This window comes from Microplitis mediator, chromosome 5 (assembly GCF_029852145.1).
Source record: "Microplitis mediator isolate UGA2020A chromosome 5, iyMicMedi2.1, whole genome shotgun sequence".
Classification (NCBI taxonomy): Eukaryota; Metazoa; Arthropoda; class Insecta; order Hymenoptera; family Braconidae; genus Microplitis; species Microplitis mediator.
In genome coordinates, this window is record NC_079973.1 from 25,181,086 (window position 1) to 25,197,839 (window position 16,754).

The 16,754-nt window shown below is 36.3% G+C and overlaps 1 protein-coding gene across 1 annotated transcript; it reads right to left on the reverse strand.

The window, feature by feature from the left end:
* Window positions 1–1,383: 1,383 nt before the first annotated feature.
* Window positions 1,384–5,664, reverse strand: LOC130667836 (transcription initiation factor TFIID subunit 4-like). Its single transcript, XM_057469697.1, has one exon. The coding sequence runs from the start codon at window positions 5,488–5,490 to the stop codon at window positions 1,921–1,923; it is 3,570 nt and encodes a 1,189-aa protein (XP_057325680.1). The 5' UTR covers window positions 5,491–5,664; the 3' UTR covers window positions 1,384–1,920.
* Between the last annotated feature and the right edge of the window lie 11,090 nt (window positions 5,665–16,754).

Genomic DNA, 16,754 nt, shown 5'->3' on the forward strand with positions numbered 1-16,754 from the left:
AGGACAAGCGTGTCGAACGACTTTCCCGCCCACGATTCCGGGTATTTGTATATATCTAGTCATATAATTCTTGTAACTATATACAAACAGGTGAATATACACACTGTGGACTTTATACACCCATATAAATTATTTTCCGTTTTTAGCTTACGGCTAAAATTTATAATAATAAAACATTTAAAATAAACATCGTCATAAATTTATAAACGCAAGCTGCCGCCGAGATAACAGCGAAAATGGTTTATGGAAATTATTTTTGACCGGAAAAAAAATTAAAAAGTCAATCAACAAATACATATATACATATAATGCATAGCACTGAGATTGTAATAAAAGATAACGACAATTGGATTTTGATATTGAAATTGTGACTTGTAGCGATTATTAATATAAAGAGTGTTGAAGTATTTAAAATGGACTTTAACAAGATACGAGAGTTATTTGACATGAGAATGTAATAAGCGTGTGAGCTTACATTACTTTCTTTATGTAGGTATGGAATATACTTCAAGAGAATCTTATGCCTGTGTAAGTAATGTCCGTTATCGACAGTTAATTAGCGTACCATCTATTTCTCAGTTATTAAACATTAATTGGTCTACCCCTTGTACGTATACATACATACATACATACATACATATATATATGAACTGTATGAGTGCTTATAAATAGACATATAATGTACGAGGCTGGTGTTGTGATGTATGGGTAGATGTGGCTTATGGGATGTCCTCATTCTGGTGGCCTACTCGGATGTAACAACATTAAACTCGCGAATAATCCGAGCGAGCGACTACCCGTGTGAGACTTGATTGCTGATCGGTATTATAATATACATTTGATACTGGGTACTAGACATCGGAACGGCCTGTGCTGGCATGGATGTGAATATATGGAGGCGAAAGGTCGGAAAAAGCGATCACGCCAGGATATTCAGAACGTAACTGATTATTTTTTGTTTTGAGAAACAAACTCTGGATTAATTATTCGATTGGATGTGGATGGAGATGTGTGTAAGGATGTCAAGTATTTCAGACAGTGAGAGAAGATATTATTTTATAATTAGAGGATTAGAGAAATATATGCGCCTGTCGTTCAGAAGCAAATTCGTGTCAGAGTTTTTTCGGTTTTGGTCTGACGCTTGTTGACTTTTCGACCTCGGGATTTCATTTTGGAAATTTGTATAGAAATTTTCCAGTAGGTTCTATAAATTTATAACTTATTTAATTACTTAATATTATTTTTTATGATTAATTGGGAATATTCTTATAATTTACGATTTTATTCTAATTCAGGATTAGGATTTTAGTGGAAAGTGGAAATTTTAAAAAAGTTCATTTATGATGAATTTTTTTTATTTAATATGAAACATAATTTGGCGAACTCACAATTAATTATTAGATTTATTAATTATTTTTAAATTTCTATTTATAAACAAAAGCAATTTAAAAAACAAATAAAAAATTTATGTACAAATTTGTGTACGTACATTTATGCTCCAATTGGGACTTCGTCCCATGGAAAAAAATTTTTTAAGATACATCATTACTTACATCTAAAAAAACTAACTTTTTTACAAACTATTTATTATTAATATATGCAAGGCCTCTATTTAATATTTTACTTTAAATTTACTTATCAAAATTTTGTCCATAAAAAATTTTGTTAATATTTACAAGCAAAAAATTACAATTTATTATTTAAAAATTTTTTTAAATTTCGGCCATATAAATATGAGAAAAAATCGAGCGGGAAATTTGAATTTTTAAATTCTATAAATACAGTTTTTTTCTAAATCTATTTAATTAATTAAAAATAAATTAGTAAAAAAATGCGAGTGTAAAATAATTAAATTACCACCAAATTGAATTTCAAAAATATATACATATAAAAATTAAAAAAAATTGAACTGCCGTTTCATTAAAACTTCAAATATGATTTATAAAGAAACGTACTTCTGCGTGTTGATTGTTCTTCTTGAAGAACAAACAGTAAATCTTTCATACAAATTTTCTTAATCCTAGGCCTGAAAAGTTGTCTGGATAACCCAGAAGCTGCAGAACTAGTCATGCCTACATCAAGTTTCGGCTTCTTTCTTGGACCCAACGCTTGCAATGCTGCAAAATCAGCGTCGCGTTTTTGTAATTTTTCCATCTCAGCTTTTTGTACCTCTTTAGCCTTCTCCTTCAACTTCATCTGCTCGTCATCCTTTAATCTGCTCTTACTCGCCTGCAAAAGCAGTGCAAGCTCTTCGGCTTCTCGTTTCTGACACGCCGCTTTGTCCACTTCTTGGAGGAATCGCAGCTGAGATCTAACATCCTGGGTCACTTGGTACCGCGGATCATTTCTGTTAAAATCCAGCCGATGTTCGCTAATGGTAGACATTTTTTCAACTAGACCCCTGAGTCTCTGTTCAGTCGCATGTGATACTAGAGCAAGAGCATCTGACTCAGCTCCTTCGAGTCCATGCTTCAGTAACATATGTTTAATTTTATGTTGCAAAGCTGTCGCATTTAGAAATAATTTTTCTTCACATGATCGTACTTCCGTGCCAATTTTATCTGTTGAACTGAGAATCGCTTTAGATTCTTCAGCAATATCAATCCCTCCCATTGTCATGACATCATTGAGTTCTTCTTCATTTGTTTCAATTGATGAAACAACATGTTTTTTTTTCGCACCAATTGCAGTATTTATTTTTTTGTTATCTTCTGAAACTTTATTAACATTTGCAAAAGTAGGTGTTGATGATTGCTGGATCATTGGACTAGAAATAGTTGGTAACTGCTGGATATTTGAAATGGTCGTCAGTGGTGATTGGCAACCAATTTTCTTATTAATTTTTTTACCATCTACTGGAGTAGGTTTTAAATTATCATCAGTGCGAACTAATTTTTTTGTAGGTCGTATACGTTCAGATGAAGTTTGATAAGTTTTAATTTGAGTAGTCGCTGGAGCCATTGATACCGTTGTAGGAGATATCATAATACTTGCCAAAGACATCGCCACAGTTGTTTGAGGCTTCGCCATAGTCGTTGGAGGCATCGCTACAGTTGCTGGAGGCATTGCCAAAGTTGTTTGAGGCATCACCAAAGTTGTTTGCGGCTTCACCACAGTTGCTGGAGGCATTGCCAAAGTTGTTTGAGGCTTTGTCACAGTCTCTGGAGGCATCACCAAAGTTGTTTGAGGCTTTGCCACAGTCGCTGGAGGCATCACCAAAGTTGTTTGAGGCATCGCCAAAGTTGTTTGAGGCTTTGCCACAGTCTCTGCAGGCATCACCAAAGTTGTTTGAGGCATCACCAAAGTTGTTTGCGGCTTCACCACAGTTGCTGGAGGCATTGCCAAAGTTGTTTGAGGCTTTGTCACAGTCTCTGGAGGCATCACCAAAGTTGTTTGAGGCTTTGCCACAGTCGCTGGAGGCATCACCAAAGTTGTTTGAGGCATCGCCAAAGTTGTTTGAGGCTTTGCCACAGTCTCTGGAGGCATCACTAAAGTTGTTTGCGGCTTCACCACAGTTGCTGGAGGCATTGCCAAAGTTGTTTGAGGCTTCGCCACAGTTGCTGAAGGCATCGCCAAAGTTGTTTGAGGCTTTGTCACAGTCTCTGGAGGCATCACCAAAGTTGTTTGAGGCTTTGCCACAGTCGCTGGAGGCATCACCAAAGTTGTTTGAGGCATCGCCAAAGTTGTTTGAGGCTTTGCCACAGTCTCTGGAGGCATCACCAAAGTTGTTGGAGGCGTTGCAGCAGTCGCTGGAGGCATCACCAAAGTTGTTTGAGGCATCGCCAAAGTTGTTTGAGGCTTTGCCACAGTCGCTGGAGGCATCACCAAAGTTGTTTGAGGCATCACCAAAGTTGTTTGAGGCTTTGCCACAGTCTGTGGAGGCATCACCAAAGTTGTTTGCGGCTTCACCACAGTTGCTGAAGGCATCGCCAAAGTTGTTTGAGGCTTTGCCACAGTCTGTGGAGGCATCACCAAAGTTGTTTGAGGCATCACCAAAGTTGTTTGCGGCTTCACCACAGTTGCTGGAGGCATTGCCAAAGTTGTTTGAGGCATCGCCAAAGTTGTTTGAGGCTTTGTCACAGTCTGTGGAGGCATCACCAAAGTTGTTTGAGGCTTTGCCACAGTCTGTGGAGGCATCACCAAAGTTGTTTGAGGAGTTGCAGCAGTTATTGGATACATCATTCCACGTCCTGAAGACGTCGCCACAGTCGCTGGAGACTTCGCCAAAGTTTTTTGAGGTATCATTATAAGTCCTGAGGGCAGTATTGCCCTCGGTCGAGGATTTGTCATGGTTACTGGAGAGCTTTTAGATTCCATCTTCTTCTTTCGTTTAATTAACCTCCGCTGTGTGGCACTTGTTGGTGCCAATAAAAAAGTAGAAAGAGCAATTTCCGATGGTGGAGGTCTGATGCCATTGATAGTCATCTGATTGAGATACAGAGACGCTCTCAATCGCGGCAGGCTTTTAGTCAGAAAATCAACAAGCAGTGGCTGCCGGTCAGAATTCAACATCCTCTCAAGCCTATCAACAAATTCCTGGACTTCTATTATATCATCAATAACGTCTTGGATTAATTCCGTTAAATTACTTTTAACATTTCTGGTATTGTCTTGTTGAATCTTGCTTGAGTCAGCTAACAAGTTGTTAAAAAAATCACAGGATTTCTTAACCATTTTTTTCATCATTGCTTTCTGTTGATCGGACTCAAGTGTTGCTGACATCTCTGGAGTTTCAATTGAACTTATTGGAAGTACTCTAGTTTTATTCAAACTGAGTACTGCTGGATTAGCGATTGCTGCCGAAACGGGTGATGCTATACTATAAACTACTGAAGTTGGTGTAGTTGAAGCGATTGTCTTGGTTGCACTTGATCCTGCTTGAGCAGTTTGAGAAACTGTTTGAGTACCGGCTTCTGGAACACTGATTTTTAGCAACTGATAGCCATGTTGAGTTATTATGTATATGTTATTCTGTAATCCAGGACCAGGACTTTGAGTGCCGCTCAATTGATAGCAATCTTGAGTTTTCTCGGATATTTTCCTCTGTAATTCTGGACGAATCTTTTGAACACTGTTCATCGGTATGTTCAATTGTCCAAGTTGTGGGCTCGTCAACTGATTGACGGTAAATGTCAATTCGATTGGTTTATTATTATTATTATTGTTGTTGTTGTCATTATTATTGTTATCAGCAATAAGGTTAGAAGCATTCACTTGCACAGTTGAATTATTATTGACAATTATGTTTTCAATATTTGCTTGAGTACTGGTGAACTGATTAGCTAGCTGATGTTGCCCAGCATCTGAATTAGCCATTGGAAGGTTATCACCGACAATTGATATTTGTAAGCATTGCTGATGCTGGTTCATCATAACCTGCGACCCAAAAATGCCATTGGGAATTGTACTTACATTCGGAATACCCACACATGGCTGATAATTATTGTCTTGAGACATCATTGGTTGGTTTTGTAAGCAATGCGATTGCATTATGAACTCGTGTAGAAATTTATGATAAAATAAACTGAGACCAATTTAATTTAATAAAAATTAATCATTTTTATCGGTGGGAATGTTAAAATAAATATTTTGACTTTAAGTACTTATAAAGTAAGTAAATATTTATGTATATTAGAGGTTAAATTTAGACAGTTAATGTTCACACAAGCGTAGTCAACACAAAAATGATCCGGAAATGGAGAGTAGGGAGTGGGGATAATGGCGCTGTGTGGTGGGAGTTGCGCAGTTCCTTAAAATGGGCCCTTATCCCCACTATGTCGATTATGGAGGGTAAAGCTACCTCTACCCTCCATAATGTCGATGACTGAGTCAGCTGACCGCAAAGACTTTATATTCTGTCACCATATAGGTAGCAGGTTAATGTCAATTTACGGTCACAACTTGACGGTAAAATGACAAAAAATTTTGACGCGCAAGTTAAATCACATCAACTTGAAGTAACTTCAGCTCCTAAATTTTTTTGCGAATATTTTGATGGCAAGTTTCTTTGTCAATTTGCCATCAGATTGTGGCAGTGTAGAGGCTTTACCCCCACCTAAAGTCAAATTCAAACTCATACTCAAAAGTTTGCTGGCCTAAAGTTGACGTAATCTTGACAACAGATTGAAGAAAACTTCTGCTTAGCAAACCCGCTTATCTAAAAAATTTGAATTTTTTTCCATTATTAATTATTTCTTTAATTATGAGTAGAATTAGACTCAATTCAAAATTTATTGAATTCTTAATTTTTTATGGAAAAAAAAATAATGGCTCCCAATCACACTTTTGTAGTAAACATTGATGACTATTATAGTTATTATAAAATTTACCAAAGCGAACTTATACTCAAATTAGAAATCAATTTCGTTTATTTCAGCTCCAAAAAAAATTTACTCTAAAAAAGAATAATTTTACAAACACAATAAATTAACCAATGAATAGTCCAGCAGATAATACACAGAATGCAATTCAGGCAGTAAATATATATACTATAAATCGTACAGTATGAGGACAATTGATGCGTGAATAATGACTAGATCCTCCATATGCCAAAACCCATACTGCCCATTCTTCCCACCCTCAGCAACGGTTACCGATTGAATGCCTGCATTATACCTCCGCCAAAGTAATCAGAAAATCCAGTCAATCTGCTAATAAATCTCCATGGCTATATTTTATGCCGCGCTAAATTCTGTTAAGTCCATTATAATTTTATCACCCGTTCAACATTCAATTATCCCACGTCAAATTAAATTCACTCGGAACACTATCAATTATATTAAAATTAAAAAAATCCTTGCATTAAATATAATAATAACAACGATTACATCCATTAATAATTATATGCATATAAATGCAGGCATATAAATTATTATAATCCAGTAGAGTGGAGACGAGAAAATATTAGTAAAGTATTTAGTTGTAATTAATGTGTCAACGATGGGTATAATAAATAAGCAACAACTGACGTTTGAGAGCCGGGATGCAAATGAATGGACGTCGAGAGTAAACAAAACATTTCTTCCGGTTCCAGTGAATCGTGACTGAGCATGGAAAGTCGAATAGATCTTCAGCTTTCGGGCCATACCATAAAATAAAAGATGCTTCAAGTGTCTGTAGTTGTTGCATCCACTGGTACTATTACATACTACCTTCAGTTCGTGACACGGGTATTCATTCCGGAAGCCAATGGCGTCGGGGGTTACAACGTACGAGATTAATTGCAAGCATTACCGGGATTTATCGCAGAGTTACTGCATCCTGGGCTATTCAGAAGACTGTCCGAGTCCGAGTCCGAGCAAACTGATTATTTCTGTGAGGATTTCTATTGATCCGCTGGGGAAAAATTAGTCCATCTGCGGGTCCAGGATTTATCTGACCTCGCTTCACTTTACTTGCATATATGTATTTACTTTTATTTATGTTATATAAACTGAAAGCTTACAAGGTGCAAGAGAAAACATGCTGATAGATAATAAACGGTTAATGCGTCCATTAGTTAGGTGAGAAAACTATTAGCTTGATGCATCGGGCTCCTCAATCATCATCACCGTTTATTCAATAATCTAAGGTATTGATTACGTATTTTTTTAATGTACAATATTAAAAAGGCTTCCGATAAAATGTTTGTTGGCACGAGTCGGATAAAAAATAGTTTAATTAGAGGTATTTTCAAAAGGATTTTTTAAACTTATGTGTGAAGGGAAAGTTAACTTTCTATTTTTTTGATAAAATTTATTGTTTCGATTACCGATGATTGATGATTGAGGCTTAGGTAGACTGGCTTTTTAAATTTTTTGAAATTATGGCGAAAGATTTTCGGAAAGATGGATAGAGGTTGTAACAAGTATTGATTTCGGTGTTGAGAAATAATTTATGCGAAAGTGATAAGTTTGCGGGTCATAAAATTAAATTTTTTTTAGAAAAACTGTATGACTAACTGCGATGGTGAATTTGATCTGAGGATGTCATAAAAAGTGCCGTAAACAAATAGAGACATTGTGAAGAAGGCGCCAAAGTGTCTCGACATAGTACTCTATTTTTTTTCCTTTTTTATTTTTACGATTATTGCATCTGCAATTTGTTAAAGTTGTGGTCTAAAAATTATGAGATAGCGACGTTAAATAAATTTTGTGTGCAATAACGTCTAAGGAAATCTTAACGACTGTTTTAACTTTTATCAACAATAATTGTAATGAAGACGGAGAGAGGGCGTAACAGGATACCCAAAAACGTGGGTTCATTTTTTGGAGTGTTAAAGTTTCATTTATTACTTTTATAATTATTTTCAAGTAATTCGAGATGTCCAGACGGAAAAAAAAATGTGATTCTCCCGACCGCAACATTGTAGCAGCGGATACTGACAACTAAGTACTGTAGTAAACATTGATGACTGTAGTTGGCGTTACTACACGTGTGTTTGAAGTTATTTCAAGCTGAAGTTGGCATTCCTTTACTCCAACTTGCCGTAACCTCAACGACTGCTACTGTTGTAACAACTTCAATTTTTTTTCCATTGCAGAATTTACTTTCGCAAATTTATTTTCTTTTTTTTTAATTTTATGCTTTGACACTTTTGCCCTCAAATTAAATTACAGAGAATATTTAAAATTTTAATTAATACATGAAATATTACCCGTATTAAATTTTATTGAAGTACAAAAAATAATTTCTACATTTTTCATTGCGAAAAAAAAATGAAACCCGTGTAAAACAAATTTCGTTCATAATGAATTTAGATCTGAATTTCATGACACAAATATGACTTCCATCATGAATTTACTCCAACTTTTCGTCTTGTAAATCAGTATCAATTATAAAATTAATTCATTACGTCTTTGAATTAGACTTGGGATGACTTCGATAGAAACTTGACTGAATTTTTACTGAATTAAATCTTTTGTCAAATTTATCGATTCAGAAATTACCAATGAACTTCTTCTATCAAGTACTTGATTTACGTAAATCAGTTTCAATTGTAAAATTAATTTAGTGAATGAACTTCGGATCACTTGGATTGAAATTTTACTGAGTCATAATTTTGACGTGATTAAAGTTGTTGATACAAATTCATGATGAAAGTTTTTGTGTCACGATCTGAGTTTCGAGATGAAATTTATATCTACACAGTAAAAAATATTGTGTTAAAATCAACACAATCTGTGTGTTAGAAACGGTCCACGCAATTTTTGTGTTATTTTTCAACACAGACTATTTGTGTTGAATTTCAACACAAACTTTGTGTTAAAACTTCAACACTTTTTTGTGTTGATGTTAAAGTAACACTTAATAAATGTTGATAATATCGATTTTTATACTAAGTAACACTTTTAAAGAGTTGAATAGTAAATCGATTAAAAATTTTAAAGTAACACAAAGAATTGTGTTGATTTGACACAAAAAAATCAACACAAAAATTTTAACACCGATCGTTTTTAACACAGATACAAAATATTTTTTACTGTGTAAATTCATTATGAACAATAATTTTTTTACACGGGAAAAAATAATGAAAAACGTCCTTGACCATTAATTAACTCATTAGAGTTTAAAAACACCATAAAGCCATTTATATAATGATGAATGACGACAATATACCAACAAGTAAAAGTATCCCGTGCATTTAATAGTCTACAAAAAAACTCATAAAATCCCTTCCCTCCCTCTGTTAAAAAAAAAAATTGAAAGATAGGAATTAGATTAGCTTGTTCGACGTCTAGCAGTGTCTCTCCAGCTGGCAATTGTGGGAAAATGATACGACCGGAAACTTGTTCGGAAGCAGCGTACCGTGGATCGGCCTTCCTTACTCTCAATACAACTCCACTGCTTCTCATTCTCATTACAACTTCTATCCGGCTTCGCCAACATTTTAGCAGGTGTACAAAACGCAAACCTCTCTTACAGAATGTAATAAAATTCTCCTCCTTCTTCTCTCGGTACCACATGATCCACATTCACAAATTCCTTACGCAAATGACGCGACGCCTTATCCATGTTCCTCAATCATCACGACTCTCTTGACATTCACTCCCTTACTTATTCTTTTTTTTTTTCACATTCCCTTTACTTCACTCACGCTCGTAAATAAGACCGATCATAAAAAACTTAAAAAAGATCCCAATCATGCGGAAGACGGACGATTATGAAGACGAGCTAAAAAAATTATTATTTTACCTGACACACTTTCAGAAAAATCGACAGAATTTTAATTGAAAGAGCGATAAAAAATATATACATATATATATTTTGCTGGTACTTGTCGAGAATATATTACACATGCGTGTGAAGTCTAATAGTACTTACATGTACGCATGTAATTAAAAGTATGTGAGAAAATACTTTAAGAAAAATATGATATTTCACTCGATATATGAACAACTTACTTTATTGTTCTCGCGGCAATAATAATTATATTTAAGATAAAAATAAAGATAATGGTAATGTTAATAACAATAATTAGGTATGCATACAATGTGTTTGCAATATTATTTAATTGGTGTGTGTAAAGTAGGTGTGTATTATCGGCATAAATATTTTTATTTTCGCAAACTGTCGATTCTTAGAATAAGACAATAAAATTAGCATATGTTAAAAATATTAACACGTCTTGACATTTTTTACTTAAAATATTTTTAAGGCAAATTGTAGAGAGCATCAATGTTTAATAACGGTTTTAAATTAACGCGGTTCTTTGAAGTGATTTTATTTTACTTATTTATTTTTTTTATACCGGGAAGACAATTATGATAAATAATTTAAATTATAACAGGGTGTATCTCAACCTTGCCAAGTTTGGCCCCTTTATTAATTGATCTTAATAAGGGCGCCACTGGAAGATAAGTCTCGGCCTTCCAGAACCGGAGATGTTAATATTATAAATCAGGGTCGTTGAAAAGTATAAGAGTGAGGAGATTGAGGGATTAAATTTATGTAACACACAATTTTATATCAATATAAGTTTCACTTTTATTTAACAAATCACAATTATGCCCACCGGGCTTTTATTCCTTATAACTATTTTTAACAAAATCGTCCACCGGACTTCTTATTCTTACAAACTAATTACTAAAATTTAGTCCCCTGGACTTTTATATTAAATTGGCCACCGGCCAGATCCCCTGGATCTTTACTTTAAACGAAATTTGTCCCCTGGACTTTTATAACGAAATGGCCACCGGCCTGATCCCCTGGATCTTTTAATTAATAAACGAATGGGTCCCCTGGACTTTATAACAACGTGGCCACCGGCCTGATCCCCTGGATCTTAATTAAATTAAAATTTAGTCCCCTGGACTTCCACGAATATGGCCACCGGCCTGATCCCCTGGATCAAATTAAAATAGTCCCCTGAACTTTATACGAAATATGGCCACCGGCCTGATCCCCTGGATCAAATTTTATATAAAACAAATTGGCAACTTGCCAGATCCCCAGGATCTATTATTTAAAACCGTTTCCACAGGAAACTTAATTTTCTCTCACACACACACACACGTTTTACATTCGAGTCCCCAGGACTGTATTCACTCTCACACACACGTTTACAATGTATTATTTTCCCGATTATTTTACACGCACAATTTTATTTAATCTCGATTTTATTTATGTGTCCACTGGACTAAATTTCTATCCGTAATTTTTAATGATTCTACAATTTTATAACGACACTTTATCAACATGACAATTTTATAAATTTTCAGTTTTTCGAATATCAAGTTGTTGAGTAAGAATTTACTGACACCGAAAAACTGCCGCCAACGACTGACGCTATCTCTCTTTTATCCATTTACAACTAGTCTTCACGTTAATAACAAATTTGTACAACAAGAACTGATTTCCATTACTAATAAATTTAATTACTTATATCCTTATTCTTTTATCACTAATTTCACTGCACTTTTAATTTTCCTTTAATTTTCGGTTTTGTAAATTTTATATTTTATATTTTTCTTATTAAATAAAATTGATTAATTTATAGTATAACAATTCCTTAATGACTAGATTTATTATTTATAATTTCTGGCTCTCCTGCCGAGAAATTATCAGACGGACCGCGTGTAAATTTATTTTGAATACTGTTCTTCTTGCCGACAATTTATATTTTAATCAAATCGGAAATGGCGACTGCTCACGAATTATTTAATTATTATTAATTAATTAGTTACTTAATAATTTGTGGCAACCGGCCGACAATTGGTTTACCTCTCCTTAAATTTTTCCAGCGATCGTGGCGTCCCTTTTTATAACAGCCTTCCTGCCGATTTCCGTTGACTTGGTTCTTTCCTCCAACTTCTCTTGCTGTTCACGTGTGGTCACTCGTCCGTGTCTTCTGCCGGTCCGTCCGACTGTGTCCGTTTTCACTCTTGTCACTCACTTATCAAATCTAAGTTCGCGATCATTCGGCCCTTATCGGAAAATCCACCACTCCAACTTATTTCCTTATTGGGTCTTGGGGACGAGCCCCTTAAATTAGCGCGCCCGGCGACAAGTCGATAAAATAGTAACGCATATGGGGTACTATGGGTAATTAATCAACCGCGGGAAGTCATGTTGATTTAAAGTTGTAATTTTAAATATTTACCCCGTTACACTCCCCCCTGCCAGACTGTCGCCCGGGTCCACTAATTAAAGAGTCTCGTCTGCTTGGTGTGTACGTTGTTGTCTGGAGCGTGAAAATTTCAGTGATGATAATGTTTTAGTAATTTTCACGAATTATTGCGGAGCTCAAATATTCGCGGACTTATGATTTTATGTCTTACAGCTGGCTTTACTTGATTGCGCTGACTCATAAGTTTATTAGATCTAAACTTTCAGCATCGTTGGACTTGAACCTGCTGGGTCTGGAGTTTCGCGGCTTCACCTCGCCTGCCGGCGAATCCTCAGACTGGTTCACTGAGCTGGTATCTGAGTTGTTACAATTGTCAATTTTATAATTTATTAACCCCTTTGTTGTTTCGAGAATCACCTGATCCGACGGGGACTTCAGATCAGGTGTTATTCGTTTTTTCGAGCTTGACCGATCCTCTCCAATTGCGTCTTAGGACTTTCTCTACTTCCACCAGCAGCTTGAGTGTCTTCGGTGAATTTAATCAGCTCGCAATTTTCTCGAGTGTGTCCGATACCAAAACACAAGTTACATACTACTTGGCGCGGATTTTCACAGACTTCAAAATTGTGTCCCACCATACCACAGTTGAAACATGTTTTATTGCTTCTTGGCACAAAAATTGGAGCTTGATTAAATCCTGGTGATCTCGGAGACTGATTGACACGTGATCGGAATCCTGTTGGTTGTCTGTATTGATACTGTGCTCGATTATAGTAATTATTATTGTTATTATTGTTGGATTTCATCTGGACACCATATCGGTTGTTGTAGGTGGTCTGTGGGTTTGGTTCTATGAAATTGCAGCGTGTGTATTCCCGGTCTTCATTCTCGTAACTAGTTTCTCTGGTAGGCGATTGCAGCAAGCCAAAACGTGGTCTTTCCGGAAGTTTGGCTGTAATTGGAGTCACTGTCAGCTGTTGAGCTTCTTCTATACATCTTGAGGCTTCGTGTAATGCGTTTAATAAGCCTTCATAGGTGTGAACTTGCCTCGCAAAGACCAACGTCCTGAGTTCATCTGTCAAATGATTCCGAATACACGCCACCTGGTCTTCTACTGGAGGCGGAACTTTCATAGACTGATATTTTTGTTGTATTTTCAAAACGAACTCAATGACGTTGTCTCCCTTATTCATCCTCAATTTACCGATATCCATTATGATCTGATGATCGGTTGCTGGACTACCAAAAGCTTTACGGAATTCGGTTTTAAATTGCAGGTAGCTAGACCAGGTATCGTAATTTAAATCATACCAACGAGCCGAAGCACCATGTAGTATGTAGCTCATGACTCTGAGAAGTTCTTTTTCCGACCAGTTCTCTCTGTTTGCTCTAGCTTCCACTGCGGATAGAAATTCATCGACTGTTAAGTTTTCTTGAGGATAGAAAATATTGCCCATCTTCAGACTTTGTAAAATATCTTTCCATCGTCTATTTTGAGCAAAAGGCGACCCACTCCTGCCGAGATTCTGTTGAAAATTTTGTATTAATGCAGGTTCTCTATGCGAACTTACCTCTGTCCTCAACCTTGGATAGATATTGTGATTTTCAACTGGAATCTGGCTCTGTCCACCCGTTGTCTGTTGTTGTTGACCCAATTGTAGTTGACGCAGTTGTTCTTGAAGATAATTTAACTGATCAGCGACTGGTATTTGTTGATTATTCTGTCCAGGTTGATTTAATTGCTGTTGATGATCAACTCGTGGCTGCTGCTGTTGATTTTGATGATTATTCTCAACTCGTAGCTGAAACTGCTGTTGATTTTGTGGCTGGGGTGCCTGCTGTTGATTTGGGTTTTGTAGCTGGGGTTCCTGCTGTTGGTTTTGCTGATACTGCAGTTGCTGACGATGCTGCTGATTTCTTATTTCAGCTGGACACTCCCCCCTGCCCAAACCTTGACCCACCGGGGCAACGGTTGTACCAAACTGGAGGTCAGCTGCTCTCCAATCTACTGGCGAGTATGAACGCCACGAGTTATCAGGTGCATTGAGTCTGTTGATGACTTCTCTTTGTGCTGTCATCATTTCATTCAACATTCTGGACAGTTCATCAATTGATGCTGAGTTTTCTTCATTAATGGCTCGCTGTGTTCTTGTCATTTGACGGAATTCTCTCGAGCTTTCATCCATGCGATCAAATATGGCACGCATATCCGGTGGTATCTCCTCCCGACCGGGTGTGTTGTTCACATGATGTCCATCTTCTGCTGGTAGACTGAGTGGGTTACCCCCCGACCCAGTTGCGATGTCTAAGTTACCTCCAACTCCGGCCGACGACGTGGGTGGTATACCGCCCGACCCAATTGCGATGTCTAAGTTACCTCCAACTCCGGCCGACGACGTGGGTGGTATACCGCCCGACCCAATCGTGGCGTTTTCAAAATTTCCACTGTTTCCTGCCGGCAAATTGAGTGGGTATCCCCCCGACCCATTTGCGGCGTATGAAACTGTTGAGTTAATCATCGAAGGAGCTGATGTATAACAGCTGCTAGTTGTCGTTATTATGACGTTCGTGGTGTTTGTCGTTACTGATATCGTTGGTACCGGTAGTGTTGCTGATGATGAACCTGGATTTTGTATACCATTCCAGCGGTTTTGACCTCTACCGGCCGAAAGTCTTCTTAACTCCGGATTTATCCAAGTTTCCCTTGTTGTGTCGATGTTGTTATTTCCGTTAAGCATTTTGATATTTTATTTTACTTTTATTTTGAAGATTAAATTTAAGTATTAAAGTTTAAGTAAAATGATGTCAGTTTTTGTTTGTCTGTGACAAGCAAAATCTTTAATATTTATCTTTAATCCAAAGTATGATGTCAGCTTTCTTAATGAATGATGTCAGTATGATGTCAGCTTCACTTTTCAACTCAGTAATTATGAATTATCAAAATAATTTTCTAACAGCTTAATTATTAACGGAACATCCGGTGAATATTTGTCCAACGATTCGTTTTCAACAACACAAAATTTAATGTTCAAATCCGGTAGTTTTATTTGTACTTCTTTATCTAACTTAATTTTAATTGATTTTATAGATTAAATTTTAAGCACTTTTATTTTAACTTTTTTCTAACTAATCTTGTTCCGATGATTTATTTTCAACTTTCACTCGAATTTTCTCACGTATACTATTATCCCGTACTTTTCACTAATTTCTTTTCAAAATTTTACTCGATTATTTTACTTTTCCCGTATGTTTAATTCCTCAATTCTCACTCTTATAATTTTCTAGGTTTTTCAAAAGTTGGGCGCCAATATAACAGGGTGTATCTCAACCTTGCCAAGTTTGGCCCCTTTATTAATTGATCTTAATAAGGGCGCCACTGGAAGATAAGTCTCGGCCTTCCAGAACCGGAGATGTTAATATTATAAATCAGGGTCGTTGAAAAGTATAAGAGTGAGGAGATTGAGGGATTAAATTTATGTAACACACAATTTTATATCAATATAAGTTTCACTTTTATTTAACAAATCACAATTATGCCCACCGGGCTTTTATTCCTTATAACTATTTTTAACAAAATCGTCCACCGGACTTCTTATTCTTACAAACTAATTACTAAAATTTAGTCCCCTGGACTTTTATATTAAATTGGCCACCGGCCAGATCCCCTGGATCTTTACTTTAAACGAAATTTGTCCCCTGGACTTTTATAACGAAATGGCCACCGGCCTGATCCCCTGGATCTTTTAATTAATAAACGAATGGGTCCCCTGGACTTTATAACAACGTGGCCACCGGCCTGATCCCCTGGATCTTAATTAAATTAAAATTTAGTCCCCTGGACTTCCACGAATATGGCCACCGGCCTGATCCCCTGGATCAAATTAAAATAGTCCCCTGAACTTTATACGAAATATGGCCACCGGCCTGATCCCCTGGATCAAATTTTATATAAAACAAATTGGCAACTTGCCAGATCCCCAGGATCTATTATTTAAAACCGTTTCCACAGGAAACTTAATTTTCTCTCACACACACACACACGTTTTACATTCGAGTCCCCAGGACTGTATTCACTCTCACACACACGTTTACAATGTATTATTTTCCCGATTATTTTACACGCACAATTTTATTTAATCTCGATTTTATTTATGTGTCCACTGGACTAAATTTCTATCCGTAATTTTTAATGATTCTACAATTTTAT

What these genes read in the sequence shown, in the direction of transcription:
- LOC130667836 (XM_057469697.1), bottom strand. Translation starts at nt 5,490, where the DNA reads ATGCAATCGCATTGCTTACAAAACCAACCAATGATGTCTCAAGACAAT.